Here is a 22,577-nt window from a genome sequence, read left to right on the forward strand (position 1 = left end):
CTTTTCAATTAACTCAATTAAAGGTAGGTTAAGATTTAATGTTTTAAACAGGTTCAGGAAACTTACAAATTTATCATCATCCCGCTTTTGTTTTTCTTCAAGTTTCGAAGGGAATGGGATCTTTGTGATTCTGGCATCTTTAGGTGGTTCTTTTTCTAGTTCAGTCGTCAGTATCATTACCTTTTATGGCTTCTATTCATCTTCAGCTTCTGAAGATTCCTCTTGAGGGTCATTAATATTCTCCATAATTACCTTCGGAGTAAGTTTCTGGGCTACTTAGTACTTTGGTTGATCAAAGTGCTATCGCTTCCACGTGCTCCTTACCTTCCTTCTTTGGATTGTCTTTTGTATTATTGGGAATACCTGTGCCAATTTGTCTTTTGATGTCGCTTATCATGCTTATCAATTGGCTCATTTGATCTTCGAGCTTAGTCAATATTCTTGTTGAATTGGTGCACTCAGGCTGCACCTGCTTGACATCGATTCTCATTGACTGCATCTCTCCCTCAATTCTATCCAGATGTTAACCACATGCAGTATAGTCGCTTGGGTTGGTCCTATGCTAGGGTTTCTGCAAATAAGGAGGTTGATAATTAGTATAATTTTAACTTGATTTGAACTATTACTTGCTCATTGGTTCCCTCCCTCTCTCAAGTTTGGGTGATCCTTCCAGTCGAGATTATATGTATTTGAATAAGGGTTTCTATCCCTATTCCCGATATAGTTTACATCCTCAGCGGGATTATTGATGTAGTGGAAGAGTGGTTTGTCTCCTCCATGCATAGACGGTGTAGAAGCAGATTCGATACAATTGAGTTTATCCATTATCTGCTGATATTTATCATCTTCTTAGATAGCTTTAACCGTAACAGGTCTCTGGCCGTATGTGAATCATTCAATCGACCACTGACAAGAGTTTAATGCCATGTTTTCAATAATTTCGTATGCATCCTCATACGTCCTGTTCATAAGGACTCCTTCTGTTGCTCCATTTAATCCAAATTGTGCGTTCGCGTCCAACCCGTTATAAAATACCTGCAATCGCATCCACCCAGGAAATCCGTGGTGCGGGCATTTTTGAATCAACATTTTGAAATGTTCCCACACCTCATAAAATTTTCTCCCTCCATTTGTCTAAAGACAACAATCTCTCTTCTTAGTTGGACTGTTTTACTAATCAGGAAGAACATCTGTAAAAATTTTCCAGCGAGTTCATCCCATATCGTGATAGAACCTAGTGCCTATGAGTCTAACCAAGAAAATGCGTTATCAATCAAAGAGAAAGGGAACAACAGAAGACGAATAGTGTCATTAGTGACCCCATTATACTTAAAAGTATCGCAAAGTTGGAGAAACTGTTTCAAATGTTGATTAGAATCCTCCGTCATCGTACCTCTAAACTGCAAATTATTCTGGATCATCAAATCATCGCCGGTTTGATCTCAAAATTATTAGCTGTAACTGTCGACCTTGCTATAGCTTCTTGAACCATATCCAGACTTGGTAAGGCATAATCCCTTAAAGTTCTCTTGTTCCAAGTCATATGAACGTTTGCGAGAAGTTGTGGTGCTGGTGGATTTCCTAGGGCGTTATCGTCAATGTCATTGAACAGTGGATTTTTCTCGTGGTACGTTACAAGCAGCTGGTGGTGTTTGTTCTTGCATTTGTTGTTGCTATTATTGTTGTCGGTGATTTATTCAAATTATTCTCTTTGGATCTATGGTTGTTACAATAGGCGCCCCTACTGCGAGTCATACACTAACCCAGAAAGAGAGGATTAATAACAATAAATATAATATAATTGTATCTATAACTTAAAATTTTCCTAATTTTCTAATTAAAGTGCTAAGATTAAAAGTAAACTAGTGACGTTGCCTCCCCAGCAACGGCGCCAACAACTTGACCGTCTCTGGATATACTAACGTCCAAAGTGTGAATACTGCAATAAAATAGAGAACTACGAGGTGGTATCCGCAAGTATACGAGTCGAGTTATAATTAAAATATATCTAACTGGTCCACAATAAAAATCAAATTTACCAACCGATTTACTTGGATTGACTTGATTTGGTTGATTAAATCAATTGTAATAGCTAACTATAATAGATTATATACCACTACATAATATATAATACAGTATATAACTATGACTAAAACTATTAATACATATATATAACTATTATTATATTATAGATTATAACAAAATATATAGTATCAATAGTTATGTGTAATTTAGTATATTACAATATACGTCTATAACTAGTAATACATAAAATATTATTAAAATTTAATATCTTAATAAAATATTATTTTTATTAAATTAGATTTTGAATTGGGCTTTAACTTTTATAAATTATATTTGAGTATTGAGTTTAATTTCTTCATAATGAGTATATTATTTAAGTTTGAGCTTAGTATAATGTATTTGAGTTTTAGAATAAGTATTTTGAAATATGAGTATTAATTTTATAAATTTAATAAATAAAAATAAAAATAACCCAATTGTCAATATAATATAATAAAAAATAAAATATAGCTTCTTCAGTTAATATACATATGATATGATAAAATTTATATACAATTAGCAATTTAATTATTTTTATATAAAAGAACTTTATTAAATATATATATACATTATGCTTTTTTATAAAATAAATATGAATTGCATTGTTAAAATGAATTATTAATTTGAAAACAAAATATTTATAATTTAAAAAATTTAAAATTACTTAAATTTGTAATAGCCCGCCCCCAGATCAATCTGAGCTCGAATTCAAAAAAAAATCAACATCAAAAAATTTGAGTTCTAAAAGGTCAAGAAAATCCAAATCTGAAAAAATTCAAACTCCTCTGAACCCAAAAATATTGAAATCTGAAGAAAAACTGATCCGAATCTGGCCGTTTGCCACCAAATCACTGAACAAATCACTGAACATAACAGGAACAAGTACATATTCAATTTGTTAGTCAATATTTGCTCTTTAATGAGCCTGTTTTTTTTCCCCTGAATTGCTGCATATTTTTCTTCTATCATTAAGGGAATGGAATAATATTTTCTCATTAACAATAATTTGGAGAAGAAAAGCTGTACAAGATAAGAACAATTAGAAAATTTATTGTGCCTGATGATCAATAGTTCCCATCATTATACAGACAATCAAATATACATTTTGACTTCAAAAAGAAAAGGAATTCTAAACTTACATTCTTCATCATATCCAACAGAGACTTACAGGGAGAAAAAAGAATGCCCTTTGAGTATTGGCTGAAGACATCAGATTGATTCAGATACCAGCAAATCCAAGTTAGAATGTTGCCATTTGGATGCTGGTACTTGTTCTTGCACTTTAAGTACTCTACAAATTGGAATGGATATGTGATTGATGGTGGGGGAGATCAGATCTTCCACATTGTTATAACAAATGTTGATCCCTGGATTGCCTTCTATGTAAGCTTGGTTAGGGACTTCTTCCCTGACTTTTAACAATCTTTTTCAGCCATCAGAATCTGCGTCACGGAAGGGTAATGGAACAGTCTTTACAGCTCGGAACTTGCCAACATTGTTTAGATGTTCATTCTCTAACCTGTTCAGTAACGGTTTCTCAAGTGTTAGATTAGATTAGAAGACTTCACTTAAGAATCATATGGCTTGTTTAGGAATGTTTGATGGTTATAAATACCTGTAAAAATTCCAGTGCCCTCGTCGGATAACCTCGAGGGAAGCCAAGAAGAAGTCTAGCAAATGTGTCTCAACCGGATTGATACGAAACCGCATGATGCTCTCTATCCAAGCAACTCTTAGAACTACATTCAAGGCCTGTAATTACAGAATTGTGTCATTATGGGCTTCAGTGGTAAAAAAATAGTATATATATATGAACAAGACAATGGTATCAAATTTGACCAAGGATAACTCACAATGGAGAGGTAGTAAATGCTCTTGTTCTTTAGAATTAGATCATCTCTAAGCCAAGGGTTTCTGGAATTTGGATTAAGAAGCCCCCAATCCTTGACAAAATCCCAGTATAATTGGTAAACCGTAGCCACAACTGAAGTCACCAAAACTACAGAAAACCATAGATGGTTGCTTTGTGTAGCATATGTGAGCCTGGCACCGGCAGCCACCATGGCAGAAACGTATTTCCCCATGTTAGCCAAGTGGTTCAGGTCAGATTCATCAAACCATCTTCTTGCACACTAGAAATTAAATTGAAAAACAGTGTTAATTGAATAACTGAAAGCTGAAAAACTGATGTCATGTAATGATTATGCAATTTTTTCATGGGAAAAATAATGAAATGCAAGGGATTCCATGTACCTGCATGGCTCGCCAATAATATGGCAAAAATGAGATAACATAAGCAAGCTGTCTATAGAGTTTTCCATTTTTGCATGTTGCATATTCATGGGTTTTGAAACTTCCAGCAAGAAAGTAGCAGGCTGTTGATTCCAAGTGTCTTAGCAAAGGAATCTGTAGTAAGAAAAAAAGATAGATATGATGGTGATGGTTCTAAAATAATTCTAAAATGAGAGCTAATATTTTGTTTTAGTTTCCATTGCTTGTCTCTGAATAATTTACCTGACTAGTAAGTTGGTCAGCCATGAAAAAATCAACCATCAAGACCTGCATATATACACAATAAGCCAAAGCAAGAACATGCTAAGTTACCTCTTCTGAAACTTCATACAAAACCAATTAAAAGATAATGGCAAGAAACTTGCAAGTGTATTAATTACCTTATACAATGGAGAGCATATTATGTTACGAATTATTCGTAGGAAACAGTATCGAGTTGGCCGATAGAAGATGTCAAATGGGCACACCAGCAAGGCAATGAAAATCTGGAAATTGAGATTGGAAATCAGCACAACTTCATATACTTCAAAAGTTTTTGGTTACGAACAGTATAGAAACTAACGGAGTTGTTTAACCAGTACCAGAAGGAGGATTCCAGGAATGGTGTCAACATGAGAAGGTGAAAAGCGTCCAGCCCTTAATAACAGGTGGATGACCATGGCACCAACCACAGAAGTCATGAAAGTGGTACAAATAAGGAATGCATCTCTGTACTTGAGGGCTGTGCTTGGTGCAAACTCAAAGATGAAGTGGTAGTTTATTCTTGTGGCTTTCCACATGAACAAGTTGCACCCATACAAAAACAAGTGCAAGCTTAATAATGCAAATACACTGCACAAAATTGAAATTAATTCTTCCTGTCAGTAATTGAAACCAATCTAAGTGTCCCATTTTTACTTGTTAATAAGTAAACTTAAACTTGGTAAACAGTTTAGTAGGCTAGGCTATAGGGTCAGTTCTGTTGTGCATTTGAGACATTAATGCTATACTTGCAAGTTCTCTGTTCAACTATGATGCTCCTAATCTTTATTTTCCTTTTAAAATATCGGAACATATACGTGTCAAATACATACTTATATGTGACACTTAAATCCGAATTGGAGTACTGCTTATATTTGTAATGATTGAAATTACATGGAATTTTAAAATGATAAAACTCATAGAGGCAAACGAGTATGAGCACCTGAAAACAGGGTAGACAGTCTCCATGTATGCTATTTCTTTGCTAGGTGAGAATATACCAGACAAGTGTGCCAGTATTATATATACACTAAACAATGATACAAAAGAGCCAGTAAACAGTCCTGCAAAAAAAAAAAGAAAAAGAAAAAGAGTAAAGAAGAGCAAATTAAGTAAAATCAGTGACCATAAATTTTCTTTGAATGTCAGCCTCACTGTTTCGAGGGGCCCCAGATCCCCTCTCAATAAATCATCATCATATTACCGACCATGATTTATTTTATTGGCCAAGTGAGTCATATATGTTGAATTTTAGATGATAAAGTGATTATGTTATTGTCATTAAGAGGAAAAAAAGCAATGCGCTCTCTTCATAATAAATGTTTCAACTTCCAAGTAAAATGATTACCAACAAAAAAGGTGACCATGTGAGAGTTTTTCTGCTGCTGAGGTCTCAAGAACTTCATGGCTTTTTTCCTGTCATTGTTGGCGAAGTGCTTTGTAAAAATGGACTCCACTTCATCCATTAGTCTTACAACCTTAATTACCAAACCAAATAGGATTCATGATATTAGGGAAGAAAAATACATGATGAGATTTCAATATCATGAATAAAGTTTGATCACTAAGTTAAAGTAATTAATAATACAAAGTTACGTGATCACATGATCCATATGAGATTCTAACTCTTTTATCTTCAAAATATTAGGTTGTGGAAGTGGTTCTTATTCATCCAATAATTACCATACTGCTTAAGAAATAATTAATATACCCAAATATACAGATGTGAAATATACTAACTTTACCTTATCAGAGCTAATGAAATGGGATCTCTTCACTGCTTTCAGATAACTTGCTGATGCCTGTTGGTTCGATACCTGTCCAAACCAGAAAATACACCATTTTTTTTTATAGAAAAACAAAAGAAAGATCTTATATAATTGTAGCATGCATTCCTAAAAAAGTTTCTGATCTATAAAAGAATTTATATTTTGCTCATCAAAACAATGAATTTCTTTGGAATTCATTCCACTATTTGGGATTTCTGTAATCTGTAATGAGGCTGATATATTACCTTGTCAAACTTCTTGAGTATCTTTGTGAAGGCCACCATATTTAGTGAGCTGCCAAAAATGGTCCATACATAATAGAATCTGATCAGCACAGAAAATAGTATCTTTCTAGCAACTAGAAAAATGCAATAAAACCAATAAAAAGCTGATAAATAGCCCTTCAAGGGAATTCCATTTATCATCCATCCTTCATTTTCTTCTTAACGGCAAATTGTCTAGTTCACTGATGATGCATAAAAATATACGGTGTCACTTTATTTTGTTTTTGGTAAATTAAAATATGGAAAACTTTACCTCCAAGAAAGCACTAATGTTGGAGAATCTTAGGCTACCTAGTCAAAGTTGAGGCCCAAAACCATTTTTGATTTCTCTAACGACAAATTATTTAGTTCATTGATAATGCATAAAATTATAGGGTGTCACTCTATTTTACTTGATTTTAGTGGATAAAAATATTAAAAACTTCACCTCCAAAAAAGCACTAATGTTGGAGAATTTTAGGCCAGTCAAAGTTGAGGCCCAAAACCACATCTGGTTCTCTAAATGTCATTTACGTGCATGACATTTTGACAGTCAAGTGGTGGACCATTAAAGCAAATCTAGAAACTAAAATCCAGAAACAGCCAAAGTAGTATCCATCGCTCTCAATCTCAATCACCCACCAATCTCTACTTGCAAATTAAAGCAAGAAAGAAGCTTTACGTGTGTTCATATGTTAATTTCCATGCAACAGTGAAGAGTCAAAAATCAAATAACCTGTAAGTTTTGAGCAGACCAAGACCCCTGTAGAGTTCAACAAAGGCGCTTCGAATCATCTTTTCAGCACATTGAATCTTCTTCCTGTTGATGAAATCACCAGAACCTTCTTTCTTGGGATGGTTAACGAGATCTTCCCAAAGCATTGAAGTGACGGCGGAGATGGTACGAGCCGGTGTGGTAGCTGGGATGTCGATCCTCATCGCCACCTTTGGCTTCCCTTTCTTAGTCATCATGGCCCTGCTGCTTGCCGAATTCATGAAATTCACGCCATTCCTTTCTAGTGCTGTGATCACCTCATCTGTTTGTGACATCTCCGTGGAGCTATCATTCAATTCCGCGGGGTTCTCTGCATTTATTAGTTCCATTCATTAATCCACGTAACAATATTCAACCACCACAATTTAATCAATTCAATCTAATCTCTTTTTTTTTTATGCAGATTTACACCGTGTAATTCAAAACCTAAATTACTACAGAAAATCCCAAATCGAATTCCTAAACCAAAATTGCATTGAATTTGAATTCAACCAGCTTTCAAATCTTGGCCTACTAGCACTCATGTATGAATGATGTTTATTTCCACTTGTTTTGTAAAATAGCAACAGTAAATTCATCCTACTCTTCCAAATTACAACCATTTTTATGATTAAAAATTAGTGATTGTATATCAAATTTGTCGTTTGATTGAAAAGATGAAGATTAATTTATATATTTTTAAATGAAAAAAAATTAATTTAACCTTTAGCAACAAAGGTTGTTAAAGAATGTGAGCATTGGACGTCACTTAGTCAATCAATGCGGACAGGTGTATTATTGAGAATCAAAACCTGAAAAGGAAGTCATATAGACAGCATGAATTTTGCTGTATGCCAAACATATCACCCTTTTTTTTTTTTCTTTTGGCCTTTTATCTATTTGACATACAATACAATGTATATAAATAGTTGTATTATTAATTCATTTTTAGATTTAGGGATTGAAGTTTGGAACCCTAGAGGTGTGGAAACTGATTAGTTTTGTTGTTACAAGTAAGGCAGAGATGACAAGACACATCTTACACCTTTGTTTTCCATCTACTTTATTTAGTCATGTATATCTAAAATCTTCCTTTTATTTTACTCATTTGACTTGAAAATTCTTTTCAACTATCAAAATTAAATTATAATTTTTTAAGATTAAAATAAAATTTTATTATTGTAGACATAAAAAATAAGATAAATAATATCATATCAATATTATTAAAAAATTAATATTTTAGTTAACATTTTTATTAAAAAATAATTTAATTCTTTATGAAAAGATAATGATTAAATTTAACTAAAAATAATAATTAAATTGATAAAATATGCAAACACACTAAAATACATTTCTTAAAATTATTCTTTTTAATATTTAAGTTGAAGTTCGTTCTACTATGGAATTCAAATCTTGAATAGATATGAATTTAAGACATGAAAATATGATTCAAATATGTATATGAAAAACAAAATATTAACAACAAAAATAAATACAACTTGTCGGATTTAGGCTTAGTTTAGGAATGTTTCTCGAAAGTATTTTTTTTAAAAAAAAAAAGTACATTTGGAGAGAAGTTAAAAATTTCAATTTCAGAAAAAATTGATTTTGGGCCAAATTTTTGTTTGAAAGAAATAATTTTTGACTTGTTTAGGAATACTTTTGTCTTAAATGTAATTTTTTTTTCCAAGAATGCTTTTGAAAGTATTCCTAAACTAAGTCTTAATCAAGATTAATACACTTGATACAACAATATATAAAAATCTAAACCATTCAAACTAGTATGAACTAAATTGAATTAAATAGTGAATATTTTTTAAAAAATGTTATATTTTAAATTTAAATATCAATATTAACATATTATTTGTAATAGTAAAATAAGTAATCCAATGAATCCAACCCCAACCCTATGATTCCTAGACCAATAAATACTTGTACATATAAATAAATAAATAAATAAAAGAGAAGGAAAAATGAATGAAGTAGGATACGCAATGTAGGAAAATATAATTGTGGAATGATTTGTGGAGCCACCCATCTTTGATTAATATTAAATTAAGGAGAAAGTAACAATCATATTCATATATTTTCCAGATAAAGACCGCAGTCAAAACTCCTTTCTCACAATTACAATCATACCACGTACTTTTATTATTTTATTACTATTTTCCCTTATCATTTCTTGTTTTTTCTTTAATAATTTAACTTTATAGCTAATATAAATTGCATCCCATTTTGCTCACCTTCGTATTCTGTTTATTTCGTATTCTAACTTCATTTTTTGTTTCAAACTTAGGATTTTGATTGGATTGTACTTTAATTAATTTTGAATTTAAATTATTTTATGTCGGTGATTTATAGTGAGATTTTGAGTTTAGTGTTTTTTTAAGTTTTTAATTCTCAAAATGTCTACACTCATGATTAAACTTGTTCGAAAGTCGAGTAATTTATTCAATCTACGTATAATAATTTTACTCACAACCCATCTAAAATGAAATGTAAGAATAATTATAAAAAGCTTATATATTTAAAATGTAACAAAAACATAATATCATTTTAAAGAAATTGTTTTAATTTTATAAGTTAATTATGATAATTTTCTTTGTATTATTAATTTTTTAATGTTGATTGTTAATATATATATTATTATTAGTGATACAAGTTTATTAATTCAATTTAAAAAAAACTTAAAAATTATTATTTTTAAAAGTAACTTTATCCTTTTATAATTTTTATATAAAATATATATACTAAGGGTGGGTTTGGATGGGCGATTGAGTGCGGTGTGGTGCGTTTAGCTTACTTTTTGTCTCATATTACAGTATCGTTACAGTATCTAATCTCACCGCCACCGCTATTTTTACACTAACCGCAGGTAAACGTACCGCCCATCCAAACTCACCCTAAAAAAATTATTAAAAGAAAACTTAAACCCAAAACACTAACATCTTCGTTAATCTTTCATACAAATTTTTAAAAATAAAAAAATATATATTAAAAAAAGTCATACTTCAAATATATATATATATTAAAAGTACCAAATAATCATATAACCAAACGATTGACATACGAAATTGACTATAGTAAAAAAAAAAGAAATTGACTTTATAAGGCCACGTCAGACCAACTTTCCACAAGCAATTGAAAATCATCATATGACCCGTCTAGCTAAGCTTGAGCTCGCAAAATCGAACACGATACGCGTAATTGTCTCAAATTAGAATCTTATTTTCATAATATTTTGAGATTATTAAAGAAGAAAAATGATGGGCACCTGAGAAAGAATCGGAGTTGGTAGAAGAAAACGAGGCGGATGAACGATGAAGAAGACCCCCTGCATTGGACTTCCGCCGGCGTTGGCGGTCGCCGACGATCTGTTTAAGGTCTAACAGTATTTGAAGTTGCTTGTTCAGAATCTCCCCTCTCTCCAAGAACTCACTCTCTTTCGTCTTGTAAAACTGGTTCACCTTGTTCAACTCTTCATCTAATCTCTCGAAAAACAACCTCACCTGCAATTATCGAATCGTTTTGAGCTTTTATTTGCAAAGATGATTTTATATATACATAGGTCTAATTCGTCTACAGTCCCTATACTCTTCATACTTTTAATATTTAGTCCCTCTATTTATAATACTATCGGATATGTGTTATGAAATGGATTTTAATGTTTTAAATCAAACATTTGATGGTAGAAATACTTTGCCTCCTTTACTAAAAAAATAGGCAAATTAGTCCCTGTACGTTATATCAAAGAACATATCGATCATTTCTATTAAAAATTTCATCCATTTGCATTGTTAAAAACTGGCATGGTTGACAGAATAATCAAATAATAACACATGACGTGCTACCTATACTTTATGCTGACATACAAAGATTAATTTTTAATAGTAAAAATGAAAAAAAATTAAATAAAAGGACCAAATTACTCTTTGCTCTGACATTCAAAGACTAATTGTCCATTTTTTAGTAGAAGCGGCAAAATACAATCTACCTCCTAATATGGGGCCTTTATGGTACTTTGACTAACATTTGACAATTAAATACCCAATATTCAAATTTATCAAAAGACGACTACCACAGTTATGAATTAGGGGGATTAAAATTTGAAAGTGTGAAAAGTATAGGGACCGGGGGTATAATTAAACGTACCTCGTCTTCTTCAGAAAACAATTGAAGGAGTTCAGTTTGAAAGAGTACTTCTTCATCTGAATCCATGCTTTTACTCCTTACCTATAACATGAAAAAAGTATATAATGAAAAGCACTGGTATATATATGGAAGGCTCATGCTTTGATGTCTTTTTCACTGGTTTTTTGGGTATAAGCTGTTGTTTTCCTTCGTCTCTATATTCACGTTAGTTTCGAGATATTATAACTTGAAACCGTTGCTTATTTGCTTTCGTGACAAAATCAGAAATCTCTCAAGGAAGTTTGCAAATAAAGTAGCCTAAATTATGATCACAAATAAAGAAGACAACCCCCCATTATATTGATCTTCAAGATTCCATCCAACATTATACTAAATATATCCAAGAATGTAGAGAAAGGAAGTGTTTCCAATTATGAATTTTTAAATATTTTGCAAGCAAATGAAAATAAATAAATAAATATAAACGACAAAAAAGATGTAATAATTCCACTAACCATATAACTTTAACTATAAAGTGTAATAGTTGAGTTCATATTAATCTTGAATTTTTATTCACAAAATATAGAGATTCGTCGGGAAGCTTTGATATATGGGACCCACTGATCAAACGGTGAGAAAATCGGTTTGTGAGGGGGGAAGGGAAATAGTATTAGTGTACGTAGGCGAAACAATATCTGCAGAAAAACAATCGGGAAGGGAAAGAAGAAGAAAATTCTAAGAGAAGTTCAATTTTCCACAACTTTATGTGGAAATCACTGAAGAAATGCAAAAAAGGAGCAGAACCCACTTTTCCTGTTGTGATTCTTATTAATGATTTATACCTGAATGATCTCATCAGTATTGTTGTTGGAGGAGGTGAAGAAGTGCTTGGTCGTTGATGCTACTTTCAAGGCGATGAAACGAATAGGGTCGAGGATTGAGCGACCAAAATCATGGGTAAACTCGGCTGAGGCAGATTGTTTGTTAGTCCTAGACAGCTTGATCTTCTTTACATGTTTCTTGAGTTGCCAATAGTTAACGAAGGCTTCTTTCCATTCAGGGATTAATTGAGCTTCAAGCTCCTTTGAGAACTTCACCATTGTTGTTGTGTTGGTGTTCTTCTATATTGTTATTGTTGGTGGAGAGAAAAAAGAAATGTTGGTGGGAGATGACAGTGGGAAAATGAGAAAGAAAAAGGAAAGAGAGAGAGAGAGAGAGAGAGAGAGAGAGAGAGAGAGAGAGAGAGGGCACGGAGGGGTTTGAGAGGGAATTAGTGAGGTTTATATATAGAGAAAAAGAGAGAGACATACAAGAGAAGAGATAGAAACGTGTGGAGAAAGTGGAGAGTTAGCTTCTTCCTATTGGAAAGGTTTATATATGTTTTTACTCCCTCTATTCTTCTCACTTTTGAAATTTATAGCCCCTAAGGAAACTTGGTCTTATTTAAAAATTAAGCCCATTTGATAACTCCATACAAATTTAACAAAAGCCAATTAATAGTATTATCTAGATTTTAGAGAGCGTTTGGTATGATAAAAAGTGATCAATTTTTAAATTTCCTTAGAATATTACTCTTTTTTGCGAATGATTGCGAGTTACTTCCCTTCAAATCTGGAGATGTTATTCCTTTGAATAATGGTAGGAATGTAACTTTCTCGTATAGTTGATAAGTTAAAACTTGTTTCTGAGACAAAATTTCCCTTTTTCTTATTTATTTATGTGCAATACTTTTCACCAGAAAATCATAAAAAATATTTAATTTTAAATTTATTTTAAATACTATCAAATTAAATTTTAAAATATATTCTAATGTACATACATATTAAATATTTATTTTAAGATAATTTTATTAAACTATTTTTATTTAAAAATAAATAGATTAACTTACATGGTTATTAATAATAAAATAATTTTTATTAATAATAAAATAATTTTTATAAATAATAAATATCAATTTGTTAAATTAATAATATTTTATATTTTAGAGTGCATAGTGAATAAAATGTATCAATGTAACTTTTTTGGAAATTCGATCTGTATTTTCTTATGTATATCAATTGAATCATATTCTCGAAAACCATATCAAAGTTCTATCTTAATTTTTAAATTAGACAAAGAAAATGACTAGATTTATGAAATTAAAAGTAAAATGACTAAAGAGTAGAGCGACTGGGAATAATTAGACCTTATTAATTGGAAATTAATTACTTTTAGTCTTGTCGAAACTATTTTTTTGAAAATAAAAATGTAGTTGTCGACTTATTAAAAAATGAAAATTGGAGTTGCCATCGACCTTTTATTGAGATGTGATCGGACCACCTTGAAAACGATTATGGTCTACGGATTTTGAGAAAATAGATCCGGGAGTCGGTTACGCGCGAGGAAGGGTTAGCACCCTCGTAACGCCCAAAATTGGTACCGAATTGATTGTTTAATGTCCTAGTCTCGAAAATTTGAAAAGATTTTAGAATACGATCCTTTGAAGAGAAAATTTGGATAAAATGAATTGGACGATGAGACTCACTTACTCCAAAGAAATAAATTGTCACACTCAGTAAGTTAGAGTGTAACATTTTGAATCCTCAAAATTAAGTTTATCTTTTGACTTTTAAAGCCTATGCATTTTGAGAAGGATATCCGATTACTTAGGGTCAAATGAGAAAATCAAAACCCAGTAAGTTAGGGTTCGACTTCACAAAATTCCTAAATATCGAATATTACCTTTATTTTCATTTGTTAGAAGAATCCTCGTCTCGAGAAAATAATATGCCATATCCAATGCGTTAGGACACCACGTATCGAATTCCCGAGAACGAGCTTTTTATTTGTGTTAATTAAAGAGCGTTTTTGACTATTTGGATTCAACGAAGAAAATCGGAACCCAATATGTTAGGGCTCAATCCTCTCGAATCTAAACGTGAAATTTTGCTTATTTTAAAACCATGATTTATATTAAATAAAAACACAAAATGGTAGAAATAATCGCGATATTAATGTGCGTAACGAAACAATAATTAATATGAAAATGTAAGCATAATTAATACGAACAACAACAAAATTAAGATAAATAAATAAAAGAGACAAATCAATTATAATAACAAGTAAATAAATAAATAGAATTAAAACGTTTTTAAAATAATAATTGGCACATAAATAGATAAATAAATAATAACAAGAAAAAATAAATAAAATTAAAAAAATGTGAAAATATATATATGTATGTATATTATAAAAATGTGTGTATGTACGTATTAAAAACTATAATATATAAAAGCTATATATGCATGTGTATATATATATATGATAAAGTTTGAAATAAAAGGATATGTATAAGCCAATAATAATAACCAACATACAATAAGAGAAATATATCTCAAATCTAAACGAATGAATATAGGATTATAATAAGTAATAATGATAGCAGTGATAATATTAACAATAAAAGTAATACTAATAATAATATTAGTAATAACAAAAATAATAGTAATAAAAGTAATAAAGATAATAATACTATAGTAATGACGACGTTAATAATAATAATATTAAAAATAAAAATAACAAAACTACTAATAATAAAAATAATGATAAAATAGCAAAGATATGAAAAAAAGGACTAAATTGAGCTAAAAACAAAATTTCGGGGCCAATTCGAAATAAATAAAACAGGGTTGCCAAAGGACTGAAATGAAACGCGCTCAAAACGCGAGGGACTTTTAGGGAAATAATTCCCAGTCCCAAAACGTGGCATTTCAAGCGAGGGACTGCAAGTGGTCCAAGGACCAAATCGAAACAGAAGCAAAATTCGTAGCCCAAAATCAGAAAAACCAAAAAGGATCAGATCGCACCATGTTGCAAAATTCGAGGGACCAATCGCGCAAAAAGCCCATTAACCTCAAACACGCGGGTCCTGTGGACTGCTGGGTCGGGTCGCGGGTCAGAGGTCCAAAACAACATCGTTTTAAGGCCACTGAAGCAGGCCCTAAACGGTACTGTTTCTTCCATTATATAAAAGCTAAACTAAACCCTAAAATTTGGCAGCCATTTCCTATTGAATCTAACTTAAAAAAAAAACATAAATCTACCCACTCAGTGCTCCACTCTGCATTCTGAGAGCATTCGAACGACCTCCGATCCCAGCCCCTTCACCGATGACGACGGAGAGAACCAGGATCGCGCCAGCACGTAGCCCTCCCCTCACCTCTTTTTCTCTTTTATTACTTATATATATATATCAAAACGAAGAACAGATTGATGAGAGAAAAATAACAACTTTGACATCACCGTTAAGAACTATTTTTTTACTGCTTTACTTTCAAGGATTTCATACAATATCTGTCCCCCCCTTTCGTTCGGTTTCATACATTTTATATCGAAAATACTCAGTAATAAAAAGAGAAAAATATCAAAATCTCATTCCATTTCCGCTATTTTTGTATTCTTTCGTTTTTGCTACTTTGACTTGTTTGTTTGCTACAGTTACTGGAGTACGGAGGAGGACATGGCACGTACGGAGGCACGCGTGAGGCCGAGGGAAAGCCCTGGTGGCTGCAGCGCTGGAGGCCAGCCATTCCTGCTAGGGTTTCTGGTTCTTTTTCTGTTTTGGGCTAGATGTAGTTGGGTTTAGGTTTGGGCTAGGTTAACTGGGTTAGATATTGGGCTAGGCTAGTGTTTGGGTAGTGGGCCACACAGGCTATTGTAAATGGACTTGAACTTTATTATTATTTTTTGGTTGGTTATTGTTTGCCTGGGCCCGGGCAAAAATTGGGCTCTACAGCTGCCCCTCTTTGCTCATGGTCGTGTAACGGGAATGAAGCAAATACTAAAAAAATGGCCAATTTTGCCCGGTCGAGTTTAAACCTTGGTGTTTTTCTTCAAGTAGCCTCATTCCATCCTACTGCATCTTAAAGGTATAGGAATTGCTTTGATCCACTCTACCACCATATCAGGGAGATAGGATTCGTAACTCGTAAGTTTAATCTGTTTGACTGTGATGTCGGCGAAGCAAGATTCACCGTTGTGTCTTCAATCTGTTCCACTGTACCGCCTGGGAAGTAAGATTCACCATTGTGGCTTTATTCTTTTTAACTATAATGTCAGGGAAGTAAGATTCGCCGTTGTGGCTTTAATCTGTTCCACTGCACTGCATGGGAAGTAAGATTCACTGTTGTAGCTTTAATCTTTTTAACTGCAATGTCGGGGAAGCAAGATTCACCGATGTGGCTTTAATCTGTTCCACTGCATCGCCTGGGAAGTAAAACTGGTATTTTCGATCTGCTTCGTTGTCGATGCAGGAAGACAAGATCAGCTATCTTCACTGATCTGTTCTCTGGGGAACATGACTTGTATAATGAACCTAATTATGCCTAATGATTAAGATGGCATGATCAAGATGAACCCAATGTTCCTAACTCGACATGTAAATAATGTTTGCATGAACGCATGAACCCAATCAATTTCTTTATTATCCTTCGTTTCCAATATATACATTCCCAATATTCCAATCAATGCATTTGACAACAAAATTCAAAGAGAAAATCTAAATTTAGACTCTTCCTTCTCAAATTTCCAACCTTTAAATTTGGTGCGTTTTAAACAATAGCCCTGTTTCAGGTTCCCGTATTATTTAGAAACTTTTCAGAGTAATATGCAAAACTTCCTTTGTGAAATTTTTATTAGTCCATTGATCATTATTCCAATACAACATGCTTGCAAAAAAGGGTCATGACAATGGATAATAATAAAGTTGGTTCCAAGCATAGCTTAAAATGAATAAATTATCAAAAACAGTAAAGAAGGATAATAAAGAAATTGATTGGGAATGTATATCTTGGAAAAGAAAAAAAAGTATTCCAAGAACAACAAATTCAATATAAATAATACGAGAATTGGGTACCCCAGATATCGCAGCTTGAACTTCTCTGTACAAACTTTCTGAAGACCATTCTGAGTTTGACATGTGTTTAGGAGATCTACATTGCTTTGTCGATGCCCCAAGATGTCGCCTATCCTTTCCTATTGATTCAAGTATAGCAAGATCACCACATGCCCCAATATAATCAAAATTCGAGTTGCTCTGATCACCTCATGCCCCATTTTAATCAATATTTGAGCCGCTCTTTTTTGGATTTTCAACTCCAATCCCCTTTGGCCTAAGGTGCCCTTTGCGGGTTTTCCCCTTAGCCTCTCAATCATTTTTTATTTTTTCTTTTTCATTTTTCATATTTTTTTACTCGAAGTGCCCTTTGCGAGTTTTCACCTTGGTCCTTTCTTCTTCTTTAAACGAAGTATTTCTTGACTGGATCTCAGTTTATAGGACTAGCAATTTCACCCAGGATCAGTGGTCCTCTGGAAAATGTCTTCTTTACAACATAGGGACATTCCCGGATTGACATTCATTTCCCTCTAGAATCCTTTTGTTGATGAAGGATTTTTTTCAACATCCAGCCCTCTCGTGGAATTCTCTAAGAGGACCCTTTTTATTATAGGCTCGTATCATATGTTTCTGGTACATCCGACCCTGATGAATAGCTTTTAACCATTTTCCTAGGTCCAACTGATCACGTCGCAATTGGATCCTTCCAACTCTAATACCCGGAGAGAGGGGATTTCAATAGGTAAAACTACCTCAATCCCGTAAACCAAAGAGAACAACGTTGCTCTGATAGAAATCTTGATAGATGTTCGGCAAGCAAGGAGGGAAATGGTGATTTTCCATGCCAGTCCTTGTAAGTCTCAGTCATTTTTGCAATTCATTGTCTTGAAATACTGTGACAAATCGTGGTGTCTGGTTTTGAATTGATTACAGGTCTCAGCTATTGCGTTATTATTCAAGTTCAATGCATTTTCCAATACCATCGGCATATGATGACATTGACGCGTGCAATAGCCTCTATCCATTTGATGAAGTAATTAATGATCTCAATAGTGAAGCAATGCCCATTAGAAGTCTTCGATAATGGTGATGTTCATGCCCCATTTTTCTCAAAATTTGAGTCGCCCTTTTCAAGTTTTCAACTCAAAACCACCTTTGGTCACAAAATGCCCTTTGCGGGTTTTCGCCTTGGCCTCTCCTTTTCTTTTTTTCTTTTTTCCTTTTCTCTTTTTTTGTTTTCATTTTGACTTTGATTTTGATTTTGATTTTTCTTCTTTTGTTTCTAATTTTTATTTTGATTTTAGTTGATTTTTTTTTCGAATTGGATATGAACCCATAGGATTAGGCAAGTCTTTGTTATCCCTTTTGACCAGAACCAATATTTTTCTTGATAAAGTCTTCCATATAAGATCTTCCACCTTCATCTTGTATGTGAAAAACCTTATTTGGTATCAGATTTCTTTCATAGAGCCTTTTGGGGCGCAACTACGACAGAAAACTTTGGATCTTCCTCTTTAATTAAAGTAAAATCCAACAACATCTTGAAGGGATGGAAACTCGACTTGAAATGGGCAAAGCTATGCTGAGTCAACGAGAGAGGCATTACCCCGGTAAAAAATTACATTGTTCATACTACGAATTTTGACATCATGCTGTTGTGCAGATTTCTTTATCAGCGTTTAACCTGGGCATATCCTGGTATGTTCCTACAAAGACATCTTTGAACTCTAGAGATAACTCAACAAGGTCTTGCTTGATCTTTGCGGTCAGGTCAATTCTAATCTTCACCAAGCTCAAAATTTCTAATGATTCCTTATGAGGTAGGATCTGTCTATCCCCTTGTTCAACCATCCTCAACAAGTCCAAAGATAAGCTACAATCTTTGTCATTTTGAAAGTCATGAGATCTCTCTAAACACATGCCCCGCTCAAAAGGAAAATCTGGGTCCGTAGCAGAGTCATTCACGTAATTGATAATTGGGGACCCATAATAAGTACCGAATAATATAAAAAAATGTATAAATTCATGAATAATTATTTGTACCATATGATTATGAATGAATGAATAATAATTTGGAAGAAAATCCAAAAGAATGAAGGAATCTAGAATTGTTTGTAAAGAATGAAAATATTGGCTCAGTAATAATTACAAAGATGTATTTCATTAAAATAATAACGTTCAGTCATGAGCCTATTTCACAAAAGAATTTCTATCATTTTTAGGTTAAAAACAACAAAATGTTCTGAACATTACTGTAAATAAGCTCTAAAAACTACAGGGATTTCTTCCGCAGTCTAATTGCTTAGAACACTCCCAAATTTATAAGAGCTGATATCTAACAAGGTCCTTCCTTCAGTTGCTTTTCGTCGATGTGAACATTTCCCACTCTTCTTCATGCATTGCATTCACTCTATTATCAATTATGATTGGGTAACGGATTTTCTGCACTGGAGTCATCAAACTTGACAACACCCATGTTAATAAGCCTTTTAACAAGCTTTTTAAAGACGGTGCAATTTTCTATCGAATGTCCCCCATTTCCCGCATAATAATCACACTGTACATTCGCATCATACCACTTGGGGTACGGAGGTTGCAGGGGCTTTGAGTAGAAAGGGGCAACAATGTGTGCATCGAATAAGTGTTGATACAACTCTTTATACAACATCGGAATTGGTGTGAACTGGAGCTTCTCGGTACTTGGTTTCACTCCAGATTTTTGTCTCAATGAACATTTTTAACTAGCGACCCCTTTACCTGGATGACTTACTGACCTTGAGTAACATATGTTATTCATCTCATCTTCTTTTCTCCTTGAGACTGATTTTTTGTTACTCTCTCCACCCTCTATTCTTCCATTTTTGATGGCGTTTTCAATCATTTCACCATTCATGATTATATCTGAGAAACTCTTTGAAGCACTTCCCAACATGTGCGTGATGAACGGGGCTTTCAGTGTGTTGATGAAGAGCATCGTCATTTTCTTCTCTAGGAGTGGCGGCTGGACTTAGACTGCAACCTTTCTCCACCTTTGTACATACTGCCTAAAGCTTTCATTCGATTTCTTTTCCAAATTTTGCAAGGTGATTCTATCGGGGGTCATATCTGTTACATGACCGTATTGTTTCATGAATGCCTGTGCTAGGTCACTCTATGAACCAATCTCGATACGGCTCAACTGATTGTACCATTTCGACGCTGCTCCAATGAGGCTATCCTGAAAACAATGTATTAATAGCTAATCATTGTTAATATACCCAGTCATTCTCCTACAGAACATGGTGATATGGGCTTTAGGACAACTGGTCCCATTATATTTCTCAAATCTAGGCATCTTGAACTTGTGAGGGAGTACTAAGTTTGGAACCAAGCTCAGATCTTTTGCATTGATTCCATGATGACTATCGGTGCTTTCTAGGGCTTTGAATTTTTCCTCCAACCATTTACACATATCTTCCCACTATTTTGGCAATTCCGCATCCGCCTTTCTTTCTTCAGCTGTTTCATCAAAATTCGGGATGGTAAGATTAAACGGATTATCACCAGGGTTAGGACCTGATCCGACCAGAAAGTTTATCGGTATTGAAACATCGGTTTGAAACCACTGAGGCTCAATTGAAATGGAGGATCTGCGCAGAGGTACCTCAGTCTGAACCTGCGCATACAGAGGCGTAAAGCCTGGAAGATAGATAGGTCTGTCATTGTCTTCTTCTTCATCATTTACCATAGGACCTTTCCCATTATTTACTCCTTTAGTCAGTAGATGGGTCAATTCAACCATCGCATCTTTTTGAGCCTTGATCAATTTTTCCATCATGTCTTCTTGGATTTTATCTAGCCGCTCTTGCATTTGTACTTGTAACGGTTCTTGCATATCCTTTTACATTTGCTTCAATTTCTCTAATCTTTGATCCATTTCCTTAGTTTTGCAACGAGTACCGTAAGGATGTTTGGTTGGTTGATTTTTCAGATTAGCTAAAATAAATTTACTCAAGTAGACTCTTTTAATGGATTTTAATGCATATGATGTAGATGTATGAAATGCATGCCTAAAGAGACGTTGATTCTGATTCAATTACATTTAGGAAACTTTACTAAAAAGTAAATTCCTTTATATAAAGCAGATGCATGTACGACCTCTCTCTTATATTCCAAGAGACAACATCGATCTTTTTCTTTATCTGCATGCTTGAGACAATCTCACCGGTAGATGCCACTGCTAACTCCTTTTCTTGATCTTGGTCGCGATCCATCATTTGCCCATCTTCATAAGAGTCGTCAGCTTCTTAGAACGTCGAAGGCTTTTAAACAATCGCCTTGAATCCTCAGGCCACGAAGCAAGGTCACGAACTCTTCCCTCGTTCTTCTTGTGTTTCTCAGAATATATTCAGGTAGCCGTATTGTTTTCCACTTTATCAAGGAATCCATATTCCATAACAAGCTTTCTAATTTAGTAATTGGATTTGAATCAATATCTATTTCCTAAGATGCAAATGCAATGCAATTATAATCAAAACAAAACAAGATAGGTTAGTACAAAACAGAAGCAAACAATGAAAACAAAAGTACCTAGTCGGGTACCACTAGGGGTTTGGAGTGGCTCTACCTAGGATGGGTTCCTAAGGTCTTCTATATGTGGTTTGGCTCTAAAGTTAAGGTACCCGAACCAGCAGATTCCTCGATCTTCACCCATTATAGGCTCATACAGACCGACTTCGGTTTAGGGGAATACATTTCCCTATGGCTGCATGGAGATGAAAATCTCACGAAGACATAGGTACGGATGTATCCCGAAAGTGATCCACAATCCTGGACGGAGGTGAAAACCTCACGAAGGAGTAGCTTCTCACTCCTACTAAAAAGGGTAAGACTAAATAGCCTTTATGCAATATGATGCCAAGATATAAAACTCAATTTACAGTAATCATACAAACAAATGCAAAGAGAGGATCATAATTTTCCAAATCAAATTTTCAATTTTCGACCAAAAAACAATCAATTTTACGGCCTGACTTACTGAAGTCCCCAGTGGAGTCGCCAAGCTGTCGAAACAATTTTTTTGAAAACAAAAATGTAGTTGTCGACTTATTAAAAAAAGAAAATTGGAGTCGCCACCGACCTTTTGTTGATGTGTGATCGGACCACATTGAAAACGATTATGGTCTACGGATTTTGAGAAAGTAGGTTCGGGA

General features: G+C 33.6%; 1 protein-coding gene and 1 non-coding gene across 2 annotated transcripts; one reads left to right on the forward strand and one right to left on the reverse strand.

The window, feature by feature from the left end:
* Positions 1-1,057: 1,057 nt before the first annotated feature.
* LOC121222882 (small nucleolar RNA R71) lies at positions 1,058-1,163 on the forward strand. Its single transcript, XR_005920252.1, has one exon. It is a non-coding gene; the product is annotated as a small nucleolar RNA R71 (small nucleolar RNA).
* Positions 1,164-3,094: 1,931 nt separating this feature from the next.
* Positions 3,095-12,750, reverse strand: LOC107914936 (phosphate transporter PHO1). Its single transcript, XM_016844002.2, has 15 exons — positions 12,356-12,750; positions 11,535-11,615; positions 10,657-10,891; positions 7,365-7,713; positions 6,611-6,659; positions 6,342-6,413; positions 5,945-6,074; positions 5,540-5,660; positions 4,938-5,187; positions 4,737-4,841; positions 4,579-4,623; positions 4,318-4,470; positions 3,918-4,196; positions 3,680-3,816; positions 3,095-3,583 (listed from the first exon to the last, which is right to left on the reverse strand). The coding sequence occupies exons 1-15, from the start codon at positions 12,611-12,613 to the stop codon at positions 3,493-3,495; spliced, it is 2,355 nt and encodes a 784-aa protein (XP_016699491.1). The 5' UTR covers positions 12,614-12,750; the 3' UTR covers positions 3,095-3,492.
* Positions 12,751-22,577: the final 9,827 nt, after the last annotated feature.

This window comes from Gossypium hirsutum, chromosome D10, assembly GCF_007990345.1.
Source record: "Gossypium hirsutum isolate 1008001.06 chromosome D10, Gossypium_hirsutum_v2.1, whole genome shotgun sequence".
Lineage (NCBI taxonomy): Eukaryota > Viridiplantae > Streptophyta > Magnoliopsida > Malvales > Malvaceae > Gossypium > Gossypium hirsutum.

Bases quoted from the DNA above. Each gene is read 5' to 3' on its own strand.
- LOC107914936 (XM_016844002.2), bottom strand. From the start codon at position 12,613: ATGGTGAAGTTCTCAAAGGAGCTTGAAGCTCAATTAATCCCTGAATGG. The intron at 7,714-10,656 runs GTGCCCATCATT...TAATAAATGCAG, and splicing joins CAACTCCGATTCTTTCTCAG to AGAACCCCGCGGAATTGAAT. The intron at 3,584-3,679 runs GTATTTATAACC...GTTACTGAACAG, and splicing joins GGGCACTGGAATTTTTACAG to GTTAGAGAATGAACATCTAA.